Source organism: Tiliqua scincoides, chromosome 1 (genome assembly GCF_035046505.1).
Source record: "Tiliqua scincoides isolate rTilSci1 chromosome 1, rTilSci1.hap2, whole genome shotgun sequence".
Classification (NCBI taxonomy): Eukaryota; Metazoa; Chordata; class Lepidosauria; order Squamata; family Scincidae; genus Tiliqua; species Tiliqua scincoides.
This window is the reverse complement of record NC_089821.1, coordinates 212,824,483-212,849,978: the sequence shown is the minus strand read 5'-3', so window position 1 is coordinate 212,849,978 and position 25,496 is coordinate 212,824,483. Positions and strand designations below refer to the sequence as shown.

Sequence of the window (25,496 nt, the reverse complement as noted above, 5' to 3'; positions counted from 1 at the left end):
GAATGGATGACGGCTGGATCCCAAAGGATCTCCTCTATGGAGAACTCGTGCAAGGAAAGCACCCTACAGGTAGACCACAGCTGTGGTACAAGGACATCTGCAAGAGGAATCTGAAGGCCTTAGGAGTGGACCTCAACAAGTGGGAAACCCTGGCCTCTGAGCGGCCCGCTTAGAGGCAGGCTGTGCAGCATGGCCTTTCCCAGTTTGAAGAGACACTTGGCCAACAGTCTGAGGCAAAGTGGCAAAGAAGGAAGGCCCATAGCCAGGGAGACAGACCAGGGACAGACTGCACTTGCTCCCAGTGTGGAAGGGATTGTCACTCCCGAATTGGCTTTTTCAGCCACACTAGACGCTGTTCCAGAACCACCTTTCAGAGCGCGATACCAGTCTTTTGAGACTGAAGGTTGCCAACACATTTCCAGTGCAAGTGCATGGCTGAAATAATTGGTGAGGTCCAAACACATGATTGCAATGATTACACACAGCAGCTTATCATTAATCTACAGGAGCACTGCACACCACCTGCACCATACACCACCTCTATCATCACAGTTTCTGTGGAAGGAATATATGGCAGGATAAACAGAATAAAGTGCTATCCTTAGAAATCTGAAGATGTGCCAGTGGTTGTGCTGCAAGGCTCGGTACCTAGCCATTGGCAGGGAAAGGCTCTGAGGAAGCTGGTGGGGTTGGCCATGAGGAAGTACTGCATGCTTTTCTCCATAGAGTTTGAACATAAATATTCCATTCTTAGTTATTTTGCCTAATTAACAGACCCACCATCATTTTTCCCCCCAATTTCTTTCTTTCTTAATTTAGGTAAAAACATTGGCAAGAGTAAAAGATTATTGTGACTGCTTTCTCTTAATAAAGGTCTTAAAATGAATTACCCAGGCTCAAACCACAGATGTGGAAATAGTCTAATAGAAGCTACTCCAGAAGAAGTAGTTCAGATACTGTGTTCTTTGCCAGGAAAGATTTCACTGCAAGTTGCAGATATTTCTCCCTATGGAAAAATTACAGCCTGCATTTAGCCTCACTCTGCAAAATTGCTGATTTTTCAATTCAACTGAAGAAATAAAATATGCTTTTCAGAAGTCTTTTGTTTCTCTTCAGCCCTACATTTGAATGCAAATCAGAGAGCACCATGTGAGATTCTCTCACCCCCCCCCCCATGCCATTTATCCTGGATTATCTTCCCTTTCCCATTTCTTCTTCTTTTTTTCTACTGCTATAGCAGGTGTTAAACTCTGAAAACTCTAATGTTTGTATTTTCTAGGTTTCAATGTTTTCAGTCTGCTATACATTTTCCATTTTATTATAAGCTGCATTTGCATATATTGTGTGTATTTTCTGTGCTTGGTTTATTATTTACTCAAACTTTGCATAAGAACATAAGAAGAGCTGCACTGGATCAGGCCAAAGGGCCATCTAGTCCAGCTTCCAGTATCTCACCAGATTGCTGCAGGGAGCACACAGGACAACAAGAGACCTGTATCCAGGCACCCTCCCTTGCATCTGAGTATAATCATGCTACATGTTGAGATGTGGTGCGACTTCTGGCAAAGCCCTTATAGTCCCTGTGGTTTTAGTACAAATGAATGTTAAATGATTTTCTTTTCCTGTTCAGTTCAGACTCTGCTATATTGATCACTAAAGAATAAGTTAAGCAAGTTTTAGGAAAATTGCCTGATACCTGTTTGTCCAGTTAGCTCATAAGAACATAAGACCAGCCCCACTGGATCAGGTCATAGTCCAGATATATAATGTCCATGGGTTCTCCTGCATCCACATGCCTGTTGACCTTTTCAAAGAATTCTATAAGGTTCGTGAGGCAAGACTTACCCTTACAGAAGCCATGCTGATTCTCCCTCCGCAAGGCCTGTTCATCTATGTGTTTTGAGATTTTATCTTAGATAAGGCATTCCACCATCTTACCCGGTATGGATGTTAGGCTGATCAGACTATAGTTTCCCAGGTCCCCCCTCTTTCCCTTTTTAAAGATTGGTGTGACATTTGCTATCCTCCAATCCTCTGGCACGATGGATGTTTTGAGGGTCAAGTTGCATATTTTAGTTAAGAGATCAGCAACTTCATTCTTCAATTCCTTAATAACTCTTGGGTGGATGCCATCAGGGCCCGGTGACTTATTGATCTTTAATTTATCAATGAGATCTGAAACATCTTCTCTTTTAACCTCTATCTGACTTAATTCCTTGGTAAGGAGGGGCTGTTCGGGTAGCAGAATCTGTCTGAGGTCTTCTGCCGTAAAGACAGATGCAAAGAACTCATTTAATTTCTCTGCCATCTCTAAGTCTCCTTTTATCTCCCCTTTCCCTCCCTCACCATCCAGAGGGCCAACCGCTTCTCTGGCGGGTTTCCTACTTCTAACATATTTGAAGAAGCTTTTATTATTCCCCTTAATGTTGCTGGCCATGCGTTCCTCATAGTCTCTCTTGGCCTCCCGTATCACCTTCTTACATTTCTTTTGCCACAGTTTATGTTCCTTTTTATTCTCCTCATTAGGGCAAGACTTCCATTTACGGAAGGAAGCTTCCTTGCCCTTGCGGCCTCTCTAACTTGGCTCCTTAGCCATGTGGGCACCCTCCTGGACTTAGTTGAGTCCTTCTTCCTTTGCGGTATACACCTCTGCTGGGCCTCTATTACTGTTGTTTTAAGCAGCCCCCATGCACTCTGGAGAGATTGGACTCTTTTTACCTTCCCTTTCAACCTCCTTCTAACCAGCTTCCTCATTTGAGGGAAGTCCGCTCATTGGAAGTCAAGGAAGTCAAGTTGTGAGAGATTTGCCTGGTATTCTTCCCCCGACATGCATGTTGAAACAGATCACAGCATGATCACTGTTCCCCAATGGCTCTGTAACATTGACATCTCTAACCAGGTCCTGAGTACCGCACAATATGAAATCCAGAGTCACCTGTCCTCTGGTGGGCTCCATGACTAGTTGTTCTAAGGCACAGTCATTCAACATGTCAAGAAATCTGGTCTCCTTTTTGTGATCAGAACACATTGACCCAGTCGATGTGAGGGTAATTGAAGTCCCCCATTATTAACATAAGAACATAAGAACAGCCCCACTGGATCAGGCCATAGGCCCATCTAGTCCAGCTTCCTGTATCTCACAGCGGCCCACCAAATGCCCCAGGGAGCACACCAGATAACAAGAGACCTCATCCTGGTGCCCTCCCTTGCATTGGCATTCTGACATAGCCCATTTCTAAAATCAACCCTGTCCCTTCTCGACACCTCTCTGATCAGTTTCCTCATTTCAAGGTCCCCTTCCGGTTTCTGATCTGGAAGATAATAGTACGCCCCCAGTATTACATTGCTCCTCAGGCCTGGTAATTTAACCCACAGAGATTCTATGGTGGAGTCGGACCCACCTTCAATCTCTACTTTGCTGGATTCTATCCCTTCCTTAACATAAACGGCCACCCCACCTCCAACACTCCCCTCCCTGTCCCTCCTGTAGAGTTTATAGCCCAGGATTGCGGTATCCCACTGATTTTCCGCATTCCACCAGGTTTCCGTTATGCCCACTATGTCAATGTTTTCCCTAGTCACCAGACATTCCAGTTCTGCCATCTTTGCTTGGAGACTTTGGGCATTTGCATAAAAGCATTAGTAACTTTGAAGATCCTGGTTTACTATACCACTGCAAAGCTTCCAGAAACTGGGTGGAATTTGGAGCAAGTATCACTAGTAACTTACCATGATGTACATGTAGCCATTTGGTAAACTGGTCATCTGCACTGTCTTGCCAAGTGGGGACGAAAAACGTACTATATTTTCAAGCCGGTCATCATTTACTAAATGGTGAGTTGTCAGTGTTCAGGTAACCACATAGCATATTGATGATCTGTAAAATCTGGCAAATAGATGAGGAAATGCAATTCTTCCCAGTCAGGTTTTCTGATAAGGTGTGGCAAGTGTATCATCGCTACTATGAAGAATGTTACAGATGACCTGCTGACCTAATGGTTATATTCACACTTCAATAAGTTATCAGTTGTAAGCAGCTGTCTGTATACACCATTAGTAGGACTACAAGATGTGGCTACACAGACAAAGTATTTGAGATGCAGGGCGCTTCAAGACCAGTCACAACCAAGTCATCATTCATCCGGAAGACAATCCTGCCTGCCAAAAGAACAGGTCAACACCTAAAATTGGCTGCATCAGTTGGTCCTAAATTAGGAAAAATGAGGAAACTCTGCTTTAACTTTTGAAATTTACTGAGATTGAGCTGAATCTTCTTTAGAGAACTATTTCAGGAGAAATGTGAGGGTTGTAGGCAGGAAAGCATTCCCTGACTTATCCCTTATTTTTTCTTCTGCTTCCTGTTTCAAAATTCTGAGAGCTGACAGTGGCATTCCAGGGAGTCCCAGCAACTGGTAGACACCATTTTTTCCTACAGGAGTCCCTACAGTAAGGTGAGGAAGCATCGCCCTCCCTCTGACAGACTCCATGATGATTCTTCACCATGCAGTCAAAATATGGTTGTAATGGGCCAATCAAGCACTCGAATATAGGGCCAAGATATATGCCAAGTCTTTGCTCTAATCTAAAACACCAGTTGAGAAGGCATTGTAAGAGTGATATGAGACATGACAAGGCATTAAAAATGAAATAATTAGGTACATCTGTTATGTGGCAGTGAGATATGTAGAACACAAACAGAGGGAAGAACCAATACTATAGACTACAATGAATTTCACAATGTGCTATTTTTCCGAGGCAGTGGCGTAGCTAACCCATTTGCTGCCCAGTGCAAAGAACATTTTGTAGCCCAACCCCCTGAAATAAATTTAATTAATTAAATTGGGTCTTTTTTATTTGTTAAAGTGAGTGAGAAATGTTACTTAATATTTTGAAAAAGCAAGGACACTGAAAGTTAAGATTGGGTCATAAGTTGTATGAATTAAAACTGTGTTACTTATTTATTTGCCTATTTAATTTTTTATCCCACTTTTCTTCTGAAGAGCATCCAAAGTGGCTTACAACCATTTAAATATGTATACATGTAAAATAAAACTGTAAAAAGCAATGTAAAAAAAGGAGCAAACAATCACAGGCATAATGGATGAACATACAAGCACATAAAATACTTTTTATGTCAATAAAGCATAAAAGCAGCAGGTGTCAGGTGCTACAGAAGACTAAAATCAGAAGGCTTGCTGAAATAGAAATGTTTTTAGAGATCACTTCTAAAAAGGGGGGAAACCAAAGGGGCCCTCTTTCAAACCACCACCCCTCTTACTTCTGTAAGTGACCACAAATCTAAAAGGCATATCTAATTTAGAGCCCAATCCTGTGCCTGTCTACTCAGAAGTAAGTCCCACTATAGTCAATGGAGCTTACTCCCAGGAAAGTGTGTATATACAGTTTGAGAGGTGCAGGGGAGACAGTCATAACAGCCAGCAGCTTACCTTTAGGAACTGAATAGAATAGGGATCGATTAATTTCAAATAAATGATGAGATGATTATTATTATTACTAAGAGGCCAGACCAGGCCTGCTCTGGGTGCTATGTGCTGCTCAGTGCTCCCACTTCAGCTTGCCTCCAATGCCTTGCCTTGCCTGCTCCCCTCTTCAGGTTCCTGTGCAGGCAACCCAGCCATTTGGCCCAAGCCAGCCATTTGAGAACCCAATCCCATGCATGCCTACCTGGAAGTAAGTCCCATTATAGTCAATGCGGCTTACTCCCAGGAAAGTGTGCATAGGACTGCAGCCTTGGAGCACAATCTGTGCATGCCTACTTGGAAGTAACTTACATTGGGCTGCAGTTCTAGGCGCACGGGGTTTAACTGTTGCCCCCCTTCCCCCTGCAGGTTCGTGTGCTGATCCCAGCGCTGTGTGGAAGGTTGCTAGCTTTTCCCTCCCGTTAGGACAGTGTTTGGAGGGGAAGATCGCGCACCCAAGCCCGCCGTGACCGGCTTGGGGGGGGGGAGATTGCAGCCAGGAAAGCAAGGAGGAGGGGAGGTGAGGGGAGAAGGGGAGAGGAGTGATATCAATAAGTTCCCTCTTGGCTGTCAGCCGAGCACCTGCAGCTGAACCTAGGCTACAATCCTATGTGGTTTCCTGGGAGTAAGCCCCATTGACTATAATGGGACTTACTTCTGAGTAGGCATGCATAGGGCTGGGCTTCTAAGTCTCTCTTCTGTATGCCTCCCTCCTGTGTGCCTGTCTGGAGGAGCTCAGTTGTTGCCCCCCAGCAGGCAGCAGAGATCGAAGTTCTTGTGGAGCGCTGCTGGGGCTGACTTCACAGCAGTCGCGGCGGGCAAGTAGCAGCAGACCACACAGTCCCCGGCTGCTGCCCCCACTGCCGCCACATCTCAACTGCTGGGCTGGCTACTCCACAGCCCACTCTAAGTCGCTGGGGGGGGGGAAATAGCAGCGAGGAGCAGTGAGTCGACTGTTGCCCCATCTCCTCTCCCCTGCTGCATGCCTGCAGCAGACTCTCTCCTGTGTGCCTTGCAGCAGACTGATACTTGCATTGTTGCCCTCATGTTGTGGCCCCTCCCACCCTGCAGCCCACACATTGTAGCCCCCACCATCCTGTAGCCTGGTGCACATGATACCTCCTGCACCCCCTTAGCTACGCTACTGTTCCAAGGTAAAGCTAAAGCCCCATTAGTGAGTTAGATCTGCTTCATTTGACAAAAAAGTGCTTGCAAAAAAATGTTTAGTACAAAATGTAACACATATGAAGTTTTGCTCATCTATAATGTGCTATGAAATCAACAATTCCTTTGAAGATATAAATGAACAATCTATATCTTAAGAAACTGTTCTTGATTTTTTGTTTATATCTTGGCTTTACAGTAACTAAGCAATGGCAAATTTTGTGGCAACAAAAGATATATACCTGTTCCAAACTTCTTGTAATGTAAAATGATAAAATGCATTAAAATATGTTTGTTTTGCTTACAAGTCCATTAGAATATATTCAATTGTTTTAAAACTATATGTAACCCAGTCAACACAGCAACCTCTCATTAGCTCTAGGTAAGCAACAAAGAGTTCTGTTTATGATTTTCTGAAAACTTTGTAGGTCCTGTTTCATTTGGAGAACACTTGGGGTGCAATCCTACCCTGAGCAGGAACAGGCAAGCCAAGAGGCTTGCGCTGTATCCAGCACAGGATAAGGGCCCAAGGCAGCTCAGCCAGAGGCAAGGGGAATTTTTCCCCTTACCCCTGGGTAAGGCACCCTTGCCCCAATGGGTCTCCTCAGACTTGCACCACCTCCTGAGCTGGCACAGGTGCGAGGAGAGCCGAGCGGCTTCAAGCCACTCTGATCTCCCTGGGAATGGGGGTTGGGATCTGGCATAATTGCCAGATCCCAGCCCCACCTCCCACTCCCTGCCTGCCTGCCCCCAGGGCCGCTGACTGCCCACCCTCCCCCTGCCCAGGAACGCCTCCCTCCTGCCTCCCTCCCACCCACCCCAGAGCCTTGCGTCGGCTCTGCACCCTGTTTCAGGCAAAATCCAACCTATTCCATTTTAGCATAAGTGTTTTCAGCACTGTTGAATTTTGTTACTGCTGAAGCCACTCTATTGATTTTGGAATTGGTATTTTTTATGTCTTACGTGGTTTTATTTTATTGTATTTTCATTGTTGCTTTCAGCTTTTGAAGATCTCCTCTAGTGCTACTTTAGGACAAAGCAAACGATATATACTTTCTAAACAAGCAAACTAATAAATAATGAGCACCATTGTCTTGTGATGGGAAATGGAAAATATTGACAGCTTCAAGAATATTCTCCCAGCACTGTAGTCTCCTATAAAAGCTGCATTTTGAATAAGCTGCCATATTTACTCAACCCAGAAGGAACTCCCCCTGCTCTTCCCCAAACACAACTCTTATTGCAACTGAAATGACCTACCTTCCAATCAAGAGGAGTTCCCCAAGCACTCCCAGGCGCTTCATAGCCATGAGAATCCCCCTGACAGTCATTCCCTCGCAGAAACAAACCACAACTCTGGCCTTTGGCAACCTGTCGCGGAGCTTCTGCAACAGCCGTTCAAATTGCTTTTCTCCTGCATTGCTGTAGATCTTGTCCGAATGAGCAATACAAAGGCCTTCTTGAGCAGCCAGCTCTTTGAAGGCTTCCATGCCACTCTCACCATAGTTTCCTAAAAAAAAGGAAAATCAAGTATTAATTTGATTCCAATATGACACCAACCACACCTGGAGAGATTCTCAACTGCCTGGCATGATCGATAGGAAGTGTACATTTGCTCCTCTCATTGTGTGAACCTGGATTATCCAAATTTTAGAAGGATCCAAAATCACAACCTGTCCTTCTTTGGTTACTTGTGGTAATCTTAAACCATGAAAATATGACTCTCTTTTTCTCAAATCTGATTATTAAATACTACAGTTTGCATACCTGAGTCTGTACTGTACTCATATTATCTAATTATTGCTCACAGACAATTGTTGGGAGGTGGGACAAGGATGATGAAGCAGATGAACTCTTCAGTTAACTTTGCAATTACTTAGTTGCCAGGCAAAAATGATATTTCCCCACAATAAGACTTTCTAAAATCTTTTAAGATTTAAAGGCCAAGTTTTCTTTGATAACAGCAAACTCTGAAAGCAAGAAATTGAAGAAAGAGAGAGAGAGAGAGGAAAGGGGTGCAAAGGTTAACCAAGAGAGTGAGGATCTCCAGGGGCTTGTTAACGCCGAGGACTGAGAAGACAGAAATCAATGGTGCTGTCAGCTGTTAGGGCATGAAGAATAAGCAGCGAACTGAGAAAGAGCACAAATGTTCAGATAGGCAAGGTATTTCCTCTCTTCTCTAATTGCTGCAATGAGAAAAGAATCTCTCCATTTGGGTTCGCGCTCACAGGTTGCTCAGTTGCTCAGAAATGCTTTCCCAGGAAGCTTCAGAAGGGTTTCTGACATGAAAGCATCTCTCCTTGATTTCCTCGTGTACCAGATTACTCAGAGTCAAGATGGTTATCCCCTTCTGCAAGCTCTTAGAGAAATGAGAGAACGTCCACCAAATGCCCCGCACAGGCTTCACTTTTGGAAGGGCTGATCTCTACATGTAATGTTATAAATCTTTTCTAACTAGGCAAGGTCTCTGGTTTATCATCAATATATTTTGCACCTTCAGAAGCATAGCAACATATCAAAAGCAGGCCAGTGTACAAATAATAATGCAAAGAAAAGTAAATTAGAGTACAGTCCTAACCAAATTTCCAGCACTGGCATAGCTGTGCCAGTGGGGCATGTGATGCATCCTGCAGTTGGGGGGCAGTCATGGAGGCCTCCTCAAGGTTAGGTAATGTTTGTTCCTTTACCTCAGAGTTGCATTGCCCTTATGTTGGTGCTGGAAAGTGGGTTAGGATTGCGCCCTTAGAAACTTACATACAGGACTTGTTGATCTTAACTAAAGTTTCCTACAACCTAGAAGTAAATAGGAGATGACATTCATGTACAGGTGAATTCTATAACAGAGACTCTCCTCCAGGTTCATATAGCACGGCAGATAATGACAAGAAAGAAATCAAATACAAAGATATTCCTAAGATATTAAGATGCACTCTTGCTTTTCATTTGCTCAGCTTGACTTTTCTTAACTGCCAGAGCAAATTTTGCAACCTGCAATGTCATAAATTATTGCCTTCAAGGAGAATATGTGTCTAGAACTGCCCTTATGATAAGTGACACAGTTCTCACATTGGAGGGAGCCAAAGCAGACCCAGTTCCCTTACTTTTAATGATAGCCACTTTAGTTACTGTTTTCAGAGGCTAAAGGGAGATAGCGATTTGAGTCAAGGAGGAAGTCGAAGGTTGGTTTCTTCATCATGTAATCTGGAGTGTGGTGGGAAACCCCCAACAACAACAGCCCAGCTTCAATAACGTGCTGTACATTCCATTCATTCAGAGCCAGACTGAATGTCTCCACATAGCTAAGGGAATCCCCAGTCTTGCCCCGACTTTGTAACATTCTCATATACAGTGGTTATGGGAGCAATCCTAACCCCTTATGTCAGTGCTTTCCAGTACTGGCATAGCGGTGCCAATGGGACGTGTGCTGCATCCTGCAGTTGGGTGTCACTCATGGAGGCCTCCTCAAAGTAAGGGAATGTTTGTTCCCTTACCTTGAAGCTGCATTGCCCTTATGTCAGTGCTGGAAAGCACTGACAAAAGGGGTTAGGATTGCGCCCTCTGAGAGTTTGGAGGGGTTTCAGAGAACATTAGAATGCAGATTCTGAACATTTTTCTTGTTGGTAGACCAAGTCTGGTTCTTGCAGGTAGCTGTGCCTTCAACACCATGCACCTCAACAGGGTTAGGAAGCAATCAGTCTGACCCCACTAAGGGCCACATATATGTCCTTGGAAAAAAGAAGGTAGCAACAGAGGGGGGCGCGGGCCAAAGGCAACTGAATGGCTGTGTTTTTCTGAGCTCTTGAAAGCTCTTGGGAAAGCATGCTATTTCCTCCCAAAAAACCGTGGCTCTGAAGAGATCCGAGGATCTGTGATCAGGAGAGATTCAATCCTACAGATGGTGTACAGTTTTAGAGAAGAAGGGTCCAGCCAGGGGCTATTTTTCTCCAAGGGAACCCAGCCATCAATGTCAGTGTTGTTGAGGATTTATCTTGAAACTAAGCTGAAGGCCCCAAGCAGGGAAAGACACTGGAAGAACTAAGTGAGTATTATTCTGCTGTGTGTGTCTGGCATTGATTGATTAATTGACTGCTGATTAAGCTTTTGCCTGAGGGAAGAAGAAGGAGGGGCAGATTTTCCCCCTCTGGGAAGAGGAAAGAGTGGGGAGGCTTTCTCCGTTCACTTGTTTGCTTGTGTGAGAAAAAGCTTTGGAGATTTGCCGAGTTTGTTATGGAAATATGAGAGCATAACTCTAACTTTACAAATCTAAAACTCGTTGGATTACAAATTAATTGTTTTGGAATATAAACTCTGCTTTGGAACGCTCAGTTTCGTTTTCCTGTGGAGATCTTGGAGTGCCTGTGGAAAGGGCTGGAGATCTGCATTTCTTTGTTTTGCAAATGTGGTTTATTGTTTTGAATTCCTCTCACTATCTCCTGGAATGGAATATAGCAACAAATGTAAGCAATAGAATCAAAACAACAGAATAAAAAGAATAGAACATCGGGGACATCTAGTGGATTTAAAAAGACATTGCAAGGACAAGATCAGGATTTGACAAGTGAAGTAAGGAGGATGATATGCTGAGGACATCTAGTGGCATTAAAAATATTGCAAGGCAAAGGTTTATTTGACTTAAAATTTCCCAGTGTTAGTTTTTATGGGTGAACAGTTGATCTTTTGATGATGTGATGTGATATATGGGTAACTGATAGTGATATATGTGATAACAGATATTTGAGTTTTACAGGAAAGAAGACATAAGAAGGAAGAAAAAGAATGACAGGAAAAGGAGCAAAAGTTAGGGGCTCTCCTGCCCTGGAGTCAAGCTTGGGAAAACTGACACAAGAGGAACCGAAAGGGAAAGATTGGAACCAGACAATACAAGACAATATAGAAAAATTAGTGGCGATGGGACAGCAGCACACAAATCAATTTCTGCAGATTCAAGCTAGTCTGGCTGTTTTAACTACACAACTAAATGATCTCCATGTGCAACTGAAAGCTGTTAAAGATGAGAATACACAAAAGATTAGAAAATTAGAAGAAAAGACAAGACAAGAATACTGGAGATAGAACAGAACCAATATGATGGAGAGGCAACTTTAATGGAAATTCAGATGGAGAGTGCAGCTCAAGTGGTGAGAATACAAAATGTACCAGAACAGAAAGGGGAAGATACACGACATTGGTTGGTGATCATCTGATTGGTGATTTAATATCAGAGTGGATAGACACGCCAACAGAGGAGATACTCAAGGATCTGAATTCAGCAAGAAGAGTGAGCACTTTTTATCTAAGAAAACATGAACTACCAAGAGAAATCCATGTGAAATTCATCAGAACTTTTTAGAGAGATAAAATATTGAAGATCTCACAGGAAAAGGAATGGATGGTGGAGGGTAGCAAAGTGAAAATTCTGAGACACGTCCCATGGAGAGTGAGAAAGAAGAGAAAAGAATATGAAGAGCTAGCAAAATTCTTACGAGGAAAGCAAATACCATATAGATGGCTTCTCCCAGAAGGTATTATTTTTCAGTTCCAGTCACAGAGATATAAACTCAACAATGAAAGCAGAAAATTTTTTGAGTGCAGTGATGAAAGATGAGACAAGAAATGAAGAAACTGAGGAAGAGGAACTGAGAAGAAAAGAACTAGAAAGTGTAGAAATGGAGCTGGAAGAAAAGAAATCAGATGATTCAGAGATAACTGAGGAATCAGAAAAGGAAGAAACTAGAAGGGCAAGGAGGCATTCACCAATAATAACAAGAAGAAGACAAAAAGAGAAGGTGAAGAATAAAAAGAAACATGATGGTTAAGGGAGGATGGAGTATTTACTCTGTCAACATAAATGGCTTAAATTCACCTCAAAAGCAAAAGAAAGTCTTCCTTCAATTGTAAAAGTTAAATATGGATAGGTCATAATATTACATTAGAACAATGGGAATAGATTTGGAAATACAATATAAAATTTACTAGAGCAACAAATTTTAAAGAAAATGTATATTAAATGTTTTATAGATGGTACATGACACCAGTAAACTGGTAAAAATGAATCAGAACATATCAACAAATTGTTGGAAGTGTAAATGTGTAGAAGGGACGTTTTATCATACATGGTGGACATGTAAAAAATGTAAGTATATTGGAAAATGGTAAGGAATCCAATACAAGATCCAATCCAATACAATTGTTGGATTTATGATATCACTGAAACCAGAGTTATTTTTGCTTAATATTACCTTAGAAATTATAGATAAAGAAAATGATGTGTATTTAGTTATTATGATATTAACTGCTGTAAGGATTTTATATGTTAGATACTGGAAAGATATTAAAATTCCAATGAAAGATGAATTAATAGAGAAAATAATGAATGTGGCGGAAATGGATAGACTTACAGAGATTTTGGATCAACAGCACAAACCAACACAGATAGAGCAATGGAGACCATTTTATGCTTCATTGAAAATGAAGTTGTAGATGTATAAGATAGAGCATTTAGATGAATATATTGTATACATGATCTATTATACAGGATATGATATGATAGATAAAATATTAAGAGGATAAACTAGAAGGGGAACAAGATTAGAAGATATGTATTGATTGATTAGATATATTGATATATGATTGCTTGCACCCTCCAATGGTGTGTTTTTGCGTTTTGTGTGTGTTGTGTATTGAGTTTGTGTTTGTTATGTGTTTGTTTATATTTGTTGTTTGTTTTATTTTGGAAAATAATAAAAAAAAATTAAAAAAAAAAGAAAAGAAAAAAGAAGGTAGCAGAGTAGAAGGAATCAAATAGTCCCCACACAGCAAAACTTGTTAAGGAGACATACTAGAACAAAACTTTACTGGTTCCTTTCTGTTAAAGAGCCTTACTAGAACAAAGAGAGAACTGCAACCATTGTTACAAAGGCAGAACAAACAAGACAGGAAAAGAAAACAAATAAGGGATCTAAACAGTAGGAGATAGCAACTCATAAGCCTGTAAACTAAGCAACAACTCCCCCCACTGGTGGAGACCAACATTACATTCACAACCACTGTCTTGCCCTCACACTGTTGCTGTTCCAACAATATCCCAAGCTCTATAAGGAACCATGTACACAAACAAGTACTTTGAAAATAGGCCCTAGCTCAATCTAACAGCCAGGGTAGATTAACAGGCCACTTAAGGTGGCAGAGCTCCTTTGTCCCACTGCATTGTCGTCAAAGGCATGCCACTGCTACGCACTTCGGGGCCATCATTGAACAAGGGTTATGTGCATATTTAGCTGGATTGTGGCAGTTAGCGCCACCTCCGAGGGCATCCAACCTTGAGCCCCCACTGGCCACATAACCCGCATGCATGCACAAGGACACCGCCACCCAACTAGAATTTCTTGACTATTGTCACGTTTGGCTACTTCGGATAAAATTTTGACATATAGTAGAGCTTAGAGCAACTATTTCCTTTGTCTATGCCTTTGCTGTAGTATTCTGATGACCCTCATGTACCTGAAGCATGCTTATGAAAGCATGCATATGAAAAAATAGATAGAAGGTCAGGTTCAGGACTGACTTTTCATCTCAGATTTTATATAAAACTTTGGCTGTCTTGAATGGGAGGAAATTTAGGTCAGGACGGAGCTCTTTTTAAAAATATTCCCTGAAGATATCTTTTTTATTGAAAAACTCAGGAACTGCAATTAATTGTCTGTGACAGCCAAGAACAGTCATCTGCTGCAAGGAAGTTTCATAGACTCTTTACCTATGCAACTGTTGAACCAGAGAACACCCAAAGCTGTGTGTATTAAGGACAGGCAGGCAGTCCAAGGGAAAAGGCTCAGAAAAGTCTGTCTTCTTTCTCAGAGTAAGTAATTAGAAAGGAACCAAGCTCACATGGTCCACTTTTGGTTTCAGTCTGGACTGTGGAGCATATTTGAGGCTCACAGACTGGAAACATATGGATCCTGGAAGGAGCCAAGGAGATACACTGGCACCCATTGTATAAACATTTGTGTCAGTGTACTGATATAATAGTGGTGTAATATCACCACAATGCATATGTGTGCTATCATGCTCTCTTCTTGTGCAATGGTGCAAATGTTGAACACTTTGATCTTAAGTCTGGAGGAGACCTGATGGTTCAGGAAATCATAATATTGAACTGCTCAAGTCTTTATTGCATATATAAAATAGACATGCAGTCTGATCCTGGGTATGTTTGCTTGGAAGTAGGCGACACTGTGTTCAAGGGGTTTACTCTCCAGCACACATCCGTAACATTGCAGGGCAAGCTCATAATCATTAGAAAAACCCTCCTTTGGCTCCTGGGTCCCCCTTTTGACCCTGGGCCTGGGTACAAATTACCCCCTTTACCCCCCTCTCCTAGGCCCTGCATCTGGCATTCTGAGGTAACCTACTTCTGAAATTAGGAGATTTCACATACCCATGATGGCTTGTAACCTGTGATGGACTTTTCTTCCAGAAATTTGTTCAATCCTTTTTTAAAGGTATCTAGGCCAGATGCCATCACCACATCCTGTGGCAATGAGTTCCACAAACTAATTACACATTGGGTAAAGAAATATTTTCTTTTGTCTGTCCTAACTCTCCCAACACTAAACACTCAGTCCAGGAAAGTTAGTTGTTACATTGTTGTAATATGAGTAGAACATAGTTGGTATCCTACAACACTAAACGCAGTGCTAATGGAGCAACACATATTCTCACAGTTTCCCTAGCAACTACCATTTAGCCTGCAAGCATTCAGACTGCTTTGCTGTTGCACTTTTCTTAGTTTTCTCAATGGCACTTGCCCAGTTCCCTGCTTAACTTTTGGGATTGGGCTGCCAGGATCAAGGAGGGTTAAAGACATTGAGCTGTTTGACTTAGCAACAAGGCAAGCAAAAATGGATACATCAGTATGGCTAAGAAGGTCACATAAAAAATGTGTATAAGGATCAGTGAATATAAACTCTGTATTATGTAAATTTCCTCTGGAAAACTTTTTCATGTGAACCATAAAAGAGCTGAAATTCTTAAATAGCCTCCCTAAACCATTCATAGAAGCAAAACATATTATTACTTTTAAAAGTCAGATAGATGACTCACTGAAAAGTATTATATGATGAAGATTGTAATGGTCTGAGACTGAGCCAAGGGTTATTGGGACTACAGGTATAAAAACATAGAAGCCCTGCTGGATCAGGCCAAGGTCTCAATCTAGTCCAGCTTCCTTTATTTCACAGTGACCCAACAGATGAACACAAGACAACAAGAGACTTGCATCCTGGTACCACTCCCTTGCATCTGGCATGTCAGAGACAACCCACATCTAAAACCAGGAGGTTGCATGTACCGATCATGGCTTATAACCTGTGATGAACTTTTTTCCATAAATCTGACCAATTCCCTTTAAAAGGCATCTAGGCCGAGTTCCATCACCACATCCTGTGGCAAGGTGTTCCACAGACTAATTAAACTTTTACTAATTAATGGGTAAAGAAATATTTTCTTTTGTCTGTTCTAATTCTCCCACCACACAACTTTAGTGGATGTCTCCTGGTTCTAGTGTTGTGTGGGAGGGAAATCAAGTAATTGCAATCAAGCAATCATCCACCTTAAGATTCTGGGAGCTGCTTTTCCTCCCCCCCCCCTCCCAAGAGATGGCATTGAGCAGAGATAATATATCAAACCCAGCAGCTCCGTTCTAATCTAAGCAGCTGACATGCTTTTCTTGAGGACTCTCAAATGTGTACTCATGCATGATCTCACAGAATTGTATCAAACTTTACTAAGGTTCCAATCCTACACACAGGGGTCTGGAAGTAAGCACTTTTGGGCTTCCTATTTCTATTAGAAGTATTGAATAGGTTTCCAGTATGGAACCTCTGAATAAACATGTGCAGGTTTGCACTGAGTGCAACAACCAGCTGCTATCCTACAAAAACCAGTGCGGACCTTACAAAGAAGCACTGCAAGCCAAATGTAGATGTGATTGCATAGGATGCTGAAGGCATCAACATATTTGGAATGAGAAAATCATTCCCCTCTACCCCATCAAGCCTGATTACCTGGTGGTCTTTGTCATTTCAGCTTCCCTCATAGCAGCAGGCACAGTTTGTGTGCTTGAGTCATTTGGGTTTCTTCCGATTGACACAATGAACCCTTCCTCGTCTATGAATCTTGTGCATGGGGCACCTTGGCTTCTTCTGCAGGCCTTCTGATGGCACACTACATAGACTATTGGGTACAAGCTCTTGCCTTTAGGACTAAGGACCCAGTCCTATCCAACTTTCCAGCACTGATGCAGCCATGCCAATGGGGCATGTGCTGCATTTTGTGGGGGTGGGGGAGCAATCATAGTAGCCTCCTCTAGGTGAGGGAATGCTTGTTCCCTTACCCCGGGGCTGTATTGCAGCTGCATCAGTGATGGAAAGTAAGAATTGCATGACTGTACCACCGAACTGTTCTATGAGTCTTTTTCTTTAATTTCTCTTAGCTATAAAATGGCTCAATAATATCTTGCCTTATATGGGAACAATAAGGATAAATACATGGGAAAAGTGTAAGGTGATCTGATACTATGGTAACTGAGTGCCTTCTGAGAACCCCATTGGATGGACTTGTGAGACCGCAGTTAATAAGGAATAACAGGGCATAGTTGGCACTTTGAAGTCTGAACATCAGCATTCTCCAAATGCCTACTGTTTGAAGAATAAAAGCACCATCAGAAATGAACCCCCTTGAGATGGTTTATAGACAGAGCTAATCTGCTTGCTCAGAGCCAAGCAAAGAAGCTTCTTATGTGACAAGCACATGGTTTTATACAGACTGGGAATATGAATAAATGAGACATCTACTAAATGAACTTTAGCACACTGCCAGGGGCCACCAAGGAGGGGGAACCTTGGCCTCCTACCCATCACCAGGGTCTCCACCTGTACAGGAGCAACTACATGCACCTTCCTCCCCTTTACCTCAGAGGCAGAGGCAGGGAGGGAACTCTTTGCTCAGGCCTACTTTCTGCTTTGCTCCTGATGCAGGATGGTGCCTCTACATTATATTTGTTTAGTTTTATTGTGTTGTTTTATGGTGATTGACTGCAAGTTGCCCTCAAGGCATCTGCAGAAAGTTATCTTAAAATAAAATAAAGACATTCACAGGAAAAAAGAGAGAGAGCGAAATCAATCACTCCTTGCATTATGAGACTGGAACTGTTGAATTGTTCTCCAGTCCCACAAAAACAAAGCATTAACTAGTGCTGTCATAGCTAGTTCCATTCTTTCAGCCTTCCTTTATGCTTTCTTTCCGACTGGGATTTGGGGGCTTACTTCTGTTCCAATATGATTTCAGCTTTATTTCTTGTTAAAAGAAATACATGGGTGTGTGGGAAGCCCAGTGCCAAGCAGGAATGTTTACTTACCTCCTACACTTGCGCCTGCAGCTGGTTCACTTGAAATTTTTATTTAACCACAAAAAGGAAAGAGTAGCAATTGCTTTCTACCACAATGCTTCTACTGCATGTGGATGCCCTGAAGTATACCCAAAATACGGGGAAGAAGAACTGCTTTTCTGGACTGGAACTACATGGGGACTGGAACTACTGGAACTACATCCCTTCTCCTACAAATCCTATGTTCTTCTTGCTTCCAAGGGCACAAAGTTCTTTCAAGGATAAATGTAACCCATGTAACTCAGTATTCTGAGGCATGTTTCTGTTGCGGAACATGGGTTCCTATGATAGCCTATGATACATATAGCCTATGATAGCTATATGTAAATCTCATCAAAGTAAAACTGAAATAAAAAACAAAGAAACATAAAGAAGCAGGCAAATTAGCATAAAAATAAACTACAAGATAACTGAGGCAAATTTTCTTTTTGCATTGACAGTCCAAAATGTTATTGTTATTAATAAGGTCTCACAAACAAACAGTATATAAATTCCAAACCTTCTTTGTTTTGTGCCAGTCATCTGCCAATTGAGGCAGTCATCTGTCCCTTGGATTCTGGGACCTCTCACCCAGAGAAGAGAGCATGAACTGGCAATAGCAAAAGAGAAAACCAAATTTCCCAGGCTTCTGGAGTCCCACACTTTCATAGGTAAAGCCCACAGGATTGAACTAGCAGAAGCTGTCTGCCCCAATGAGCATACAGAACACTTGACAGCTTACAAGTCCTTGGAGTGGCCTCATAAAAAGCCTGTCAGTGAAGGATACAGCATGAATGGTGGTATATATGATAGCAGAAGGCAACCATTTCTGTCTAGCAAAAGTGGTTTAACGTTTCACATGGAGAATTCAAGTAAGGAACACAGACAGATAGAATCAGTGAAAAGGCTCTATGTAGGTGTGTGACATCCACAATTGGGCAAGAAATGAACTACTGTAGATACTCACCTATAAGTCGATCCCACAGATAAGTTAAGGGCAAGTTTTGAGCAAAAAATCATGGCATTTTCTATGACCTTCGGATAAGTTGGGGGTTAAACTTAGGGAGGTGTCTGACTATAGTTTTGTCTGATTTTACCTGAGGGGAGATCCTGAAAAATAACCTACCACTAATTGTTACTGAAGAACAGTAGTCTCTAATTTATTAAAAACATAGTAAAAGATCAGAAGATACATTTTTATTCTTTTTAAATTCTGGTCTTCACCACCTTTTTAAACACTTAAACACTATCCATGCACTGTAAACAACATACCAGTAAAACAGTGGTTCCCAACCTGGTATTCATGTACTCCCAGGGACACTCCACAGGACCTTTAGGTGTACTTGAAAAAGAAAGGCATAATGGCAGAAAAAGGCAGGTCATGCTCCAGAATGCTTTGCAGAGCCAGCAAGGCAGGAAGGAAGGTAGCTAGTTGGCTGTGAAGGCCCCACCAATAGCTAGTTTTTGGTCATCAATTCATGTATGAAACAGTGATTGAAAACCAGCACAGTAAAAAAGCTGAAACATAATATGGAAAGTGATCAATCATCCAGAATTTCTCAGCACACTTCTGGTGCAAAATAGTGCAGAGTCTTCTGTTCTTCAAACAGATAAAAAGAGAAAACACTGTGATAAATACATGAAGTCTGGGCTTTCATAGAGAGGAGATGAGGGCTTGTATTATTAATTACAAACATTTTGCTAATATGAAGGGTACAATTTATGGAAATGGGCTGCCAAGGGATATGCAAGTGAAAAGGCTGGGAACCACTGCAGGAGATCCATGAATCAAATCCACCTTCAAGGTATCTGGTGTGTTAAGCCAGAAGCTCTACATACAACATACAACCCATAACCCATAACTGAGAGTGTGCAATTCAATTCACAGCAGAGAGATGAGATATTTGCAACCCTTTTTACTCAGAAGTAGACCCGCTGCTTTCCATGGGTGTTGTTCTTAAATAATGGTGTACTGAATTGTAGCCTGGGAGTTTATTTCAAATGGAAAGAAGGATCCCATCCTGGTGTTGAAAAATAAAGACTTCTGCCAAATGCATGCATTTGCAAAAAGGAACCAGGTTGCAGCAGTATTTGCAAAAGGGAACTGAGGAGAATAAAAGGTTAACTTTGGCTGGAATTTCCCAGTGAAGTTGCTGTAGAAACAATCTCTGTATTGCTTTGAATGAGCAAAGAAACCAAACTATTCAGAGTTGAAAAGCTCTGCCCTCTGATTGACCCGGAGATAAGGCAAAGTGATAATTGGAACTTGATTACTTGGCAAAAATTTAACCTACTATAGGCGAGTATCTACGGTATATAGGTATGACAGACTTCAGAAAGAAATCAGGATACTTTTCTACAAGAACAGGAAGTTCTATGGATAGAAAGCCAGCTAGGCCAGGGTGCCCGAAGCTAAGCATATCACCTCAAAAGGGCAGCACCACAAATCAGAAAAAAACCTAGCAGCATAGGAGAAACATTATTGATGGCAGTCATATAAATGGCAATGCATTTCACGCACATTTATTACTTTTCCTAAAGAGACCATCTTTTAAAATGTTCTCATTTTATTAGACATACAGTAATTGAAAGATTTCTGGTTGCAACATATTTTTCAGTTTCCACTTCAGATGGTTGTATGAGATTAATGGTTTTTATTAGTTCTGCACTAAATTTTCACAAAGATCATTTTTTCTTATGAAGACCAATTCTGTTGCCACCCCCCCCCTTAGATCATCAGGGTGATCTAAGGTGATTTTGGCCACCTGACCCTTTTTCAAAAAGGCTTGAGGCTCTGATCTTCTGCCTGGGGAGGGGTGTGTGTGTGCTGTGGACAGAGGCATGTTGACATCCTGCTAACATCACATTTTGCAGCAGGTGGCAGCTTTTTGGTCTGCTGTGTCAAGGATGGCAGCAGATAAGGGTGGAACCTCCAGCACAGAGATTAAGTGGCATTGAGAACAGGGATCCAGCACGGAAGTGGGTGGTGATGGTTAGTATTTGTTAGTTAGGTAAGAGGGGCATATTGCGGAAGCAGTTGATTCTTGCTTTGTGAGAGTGTTTGGAGAAAGGGATGCCACCTCAAATCAGACTCATTTACTTAGGGGAGAATCACATGGTGCAGGGAAACAGAAGTGTCCCTCTGTGGGCAGGCCTTCAAGGACATTGCTGAGATCAGACATTAGTTCTGAGGATTGGTGGTCTTGTGGTTGGATCCCACTCACCTGTCTCTGGGGAGGGTAATGTCCTGTACTACTGTATAAGCTAGAGTTGAGTCTAAGCCTGCTGCAGTTTAATTATGTTGAATTCATACAGGCATAGCCATGTTTAACTCGGGGTGCAATCCTATACACGCTTCGAGTAAGTCTCATTGAACTCATTGAAGTCCACTCTTTACTGCATGTTTGTACCTATCTGCCATTATTTTTCTTACTGCTGCTGGAGGTGGGGAAGAGACAATGGATCCCTGTTGTCCAGAAAAATTGGGACAATCATTCCTATCTTTCCAATAAAACCTATGTTTCCTATATAATTAAACTACAGTGGTAGTTTCATTGTCCACTAGCACTGTATGGCAAGGTTTTCATTCCAACTGAAAGTACACATAGTTATGCGTGACTTGTTCAGCCATGTAGGGTATGCATTCAGATGTGTATCCAAAGGTGGATGTCCCACATCCATGCTCCATTTCTTTAAAATGGGATGCATACTGTATTTGATTGCACATCTGTAGATCCCCATGCATATTCTACCACAAGTAGTCAATGCAAGATGATTGGATTGGGGTGAGAGGGCATCACCGTATCCCCCCAGGGAGAGGGATGAGTTTCTTTTTTCTAAATACTTGTCTCCTTGCAAACAGTTCTTCTTCTTTCACCAGCGGATGTAAAGAAGTGCCAAAAAGAGGACTACTCTTCATAGGAGTGGACATGTTTACAAATGGGCCCTCTTTCATCTTGGTGCTAGTTGATTTTAAAGGCCAGAAAACAGCACCATGGACAGCGTTGCCATCTCATGACAAAACAGAGTTCATCCAATATTGGCCTTTAAGCAAAAATAGCTTCCTGGGGGTGTGGCCCAAAATGCATCCACCCATCACATAGTTAACCTCTCATGTGAGCTCTCTTCACCTGATTTACCCCACTCAAAAAAGAAAAGATTGGGGAAATGGTGCCTCCACTTGATCTGTCATTCAAATAAAGGCTGCAGTGCCTACTGAAGGTTATTTATGGGGGGAGTGCTTATGCCACTCCTCTAACACATTATTCCAGTACAGACCTCTGAATGTATGAACCCAAGTAATGATCCAAGCTAGAAAAGTGGCATCAACGGCCCTCCACTGTGGCTGCTATTTAAGCTGAATATACACATACCATCCAGAGCCAAACTACTCATTAACAGCAATGTGTAGTCTTTACTGCATGTTTGTACCTATCTGCCATTATTTTTCTTACTGCTGCTGGAGGTGGGGAAGAGACAATGGATCCCTGTTGTCCAGAAAAATTGGGACAATCATTCCTATCTTTCCAATAAAACCTATGTTTCCTATATAATTAAACTACAGTGGTAGTTTCATTGTCCACTAGCACTGTATGGCAAGGTTTTCATTCCAACTGAAAGTACACATAGTTATGCGTGACTTGTTCAGCCATGTAGGGTATGCATTCAGATGTGTATCCAAAGGTGGATGTCCCACATCCATGCTCCATTTCTTTAAAATGGGATGCATACTGTATTTGATTGCACATCTGTAGATCCCCATGCATATTCTACCACAAGTAGTCAATGCAAGATGATTGGATTGGGGTGAGAGGGCATCACCTTATCCCCCCAGGGAGAGGGATGAGTTTCTTTTTTCTAAATACTTGTCTCCTTGCAAACAGTTCTTCTTCTTTCACCAGCGTATGTAAAGAAGTGCCAAAAAGAGGACTACTCTTCATAGGAGTGGACATGTTTACAAATGGGCCCTCTTTCATCTTGGTGCTAGTTGATTTTAAAGGCCAGAAAACAGCACCATGGACAGCGTTGCCATCTCATGACAAAACAGAGTTCATCCAATATTGGCCTTTAAGCAAAAATAGCTTCCTGGGGGTGTGGCCCAAAATGCATCCACCCATCACATAGTTAACCTCTCATGTGAGCTCTCTTCACCTGATTTACCCCACTCAAAAAAGAAAAGATTGGGGAAATGGTGCCTCCACTTGATCTGTCATTCAAATAAAGGCTGCAGTGCCTACTGAAGGTTATTTATGGGGGGAGTGCTTATGCCACTCCTCTAACACATTATTCCAGTACAGACCTCTGAATGTATGAACCCAAGTAATGATCCAAGCTAGAAAAGTGGCATCAACGGCCCTCCACTGTGGCTGCTATTTAAGCTGAATATACACATACCATCCAGAGCCAAACTACTCATTAACAGCAATGTGTAGTCTGTCCCCTCCCTTATCATATTTCACCCCCTCCCCCAATTCAGCAATTATCAGTACCATCATGCAAACTCATAACTTAACAAGTGTTAATTCATTCTTTGGGAAGCAGAGGGGAGATTTTCTAGTAACTTACTTGAGGGGGGGGGGGGAACCCAGAAGAAATTCATTTACCTCCATAACCTTCCCATATTCCACATGAGATTACAACATAGAAAATCTTCAATTAAAATAGATATATAAAACAATGGACGATTAGACCAACATGTAATGGAAGATCAGAAGATCATCTGGTGGATGATGTGGTGGTGACAGTGATCCCATGTTTTGACAGCTGGTTAAAAGCTCTGGGAAGGAAAGGGCAGGCTCCACAGCTGTAATCAATCAAGGCCAATGGAGACTCTGATGGACACCTGAGCTTCATTTGACCTTGATGGAACTTTGAATGGACAAGGGGCTAACAAGGTAGCTCACAGCTGAGCTGCATTTTGGATAATGGGACATCCAAGGATAAAAGGTAGCTTCAGAAGGAGCAAAGCCCAACCCAGACCTATGGGACACCCCAGACCTATGGGATGGACCCATGGACACACTGGGAGAAGGGGACTGCCAGGTCCCTGCTGGATGATTCTGCTGCATTGGACTGATACTGAGAAGACTGAATTGGGAAGACTGGACTGTGCTCTGGAGACTGTGGACTTGGACTGGAGGCTTTGGACCTTTACCCACTAAGTTAAGCTGAGTTTTGGGGAGGGGAAAGCCTCTGGACAAGAGGAATTGCGGGGTGTGTTTGTAGCAATAAATTCTGGTTAATTGCTCAAACTGATAAGGAGTTGTGTTTGTTCCCTTGCACATTGCAGCTGCAGTTCTGGAGGAGGTGTTAATTAGCCAAAAAGTGGGCATTAGAAGGGAGTTGGAATATTTGGATGGGACACACCATCAACAGATTTATTTCCCCCACTAATCTTTAAAAAGAAAATAAAACATGTTCAAGGTGATCACAATCAATTTCTTGTCAAGTCTCTCAACATTATTATGTCCTAGTTATCCTGCCAATTGGTGCCGTTTTATTTGCACACACCTATCAATTCTAAAATTTTAAATTGGATATGACATACTGGAGGGTTTAGAAGGCAACTTTTGTCAAATATTTGGGCTGCTTATATAATACTATCATGCTAAAGATGACGTCTTCTTCCCCAATGTTATAGAGCGCTTTTAAACAAGACATCAGAAAAAGGAAGCTTTTGAAAAAGAAGGAGCACTGAAGAAGAATACACCAGATGACAATTCATCTGTTTTATCATTTGACGGTGACTTCCTATGTAAGAAACAAAAAACTAAAACATTCTCAGAGGCGTGACCACCAGCAATAACAATGCCACTATTATAATGCTGGGTTCAATTCTTTCTGTACAACATTTATTAATTCAATGAGAGAACAAATAGGAAAAGTTAGGCTGCTATCCTATACACACTTTTATGGGAGCCTTACTTCCGAGTAGGCATGCATAGGATTGTGCTGTTAACTGCATCCTCCAAACTTGCCACCCATAGAAGACCGCCACCAAAGTTATGAACAGCAGCTCAAACTGTTACACACTCACACTTTGTGATGCACCGTAGCCGATCACATATTAACAGTACTTGAATAATGCTTCAAAGAAAGATAAAGAGGATCCTTCATATGAAAAACTTTTTAAAATTTTTTTAAAAAACTTCAAATTCTCTATTAGCTTGGCCAAAGATAATGAAAAGTCTTTTTTCATTAAAAAAATTAAGGGAATTGACATTTTCATGAACTGAGCATTCATAAACAATTTGTTAGCCCTCACCACAGGTAGGTACTTCAGTTGCTGTGATTCATCAAAGTGGGTATGCTATTTTTCTCTCATGGAATAGCATACATGAAAAATAAAGCAAAAAGGGGACAAGATCCATTGAGCTGGACTCCAGCCAAGAAAACATTTCTGCCATAAATATTTAAAAAGAAATTATTCC

General features: G+C 41.9%; 1 protein-coding gene across 2 annotated transcripts in view; it reads right to left on the bottom strand.

Moving 5' to 3' along the window:
* The window catches only part of GRM1 (glutamate metabotropic receptor 1), a 250,976-nt gene that overhangs the window by 179,351 nt on the left and 46,129 nt on the right, over positions 1-25,496 (bottom strand). For both annotated transcript variants that reach the window (XM_066611274.1, XM_066611275.1), the window contains exon 2: positions 7,905-8,154. In XM_066611274.1, coding sequence (XP_066467371.1) covers positions 7,905-8,154 — 250 coding nt within the window. The remainder of the gene's footprint in view (positions 1-7,904; positions 8,155-25,496) is intronic.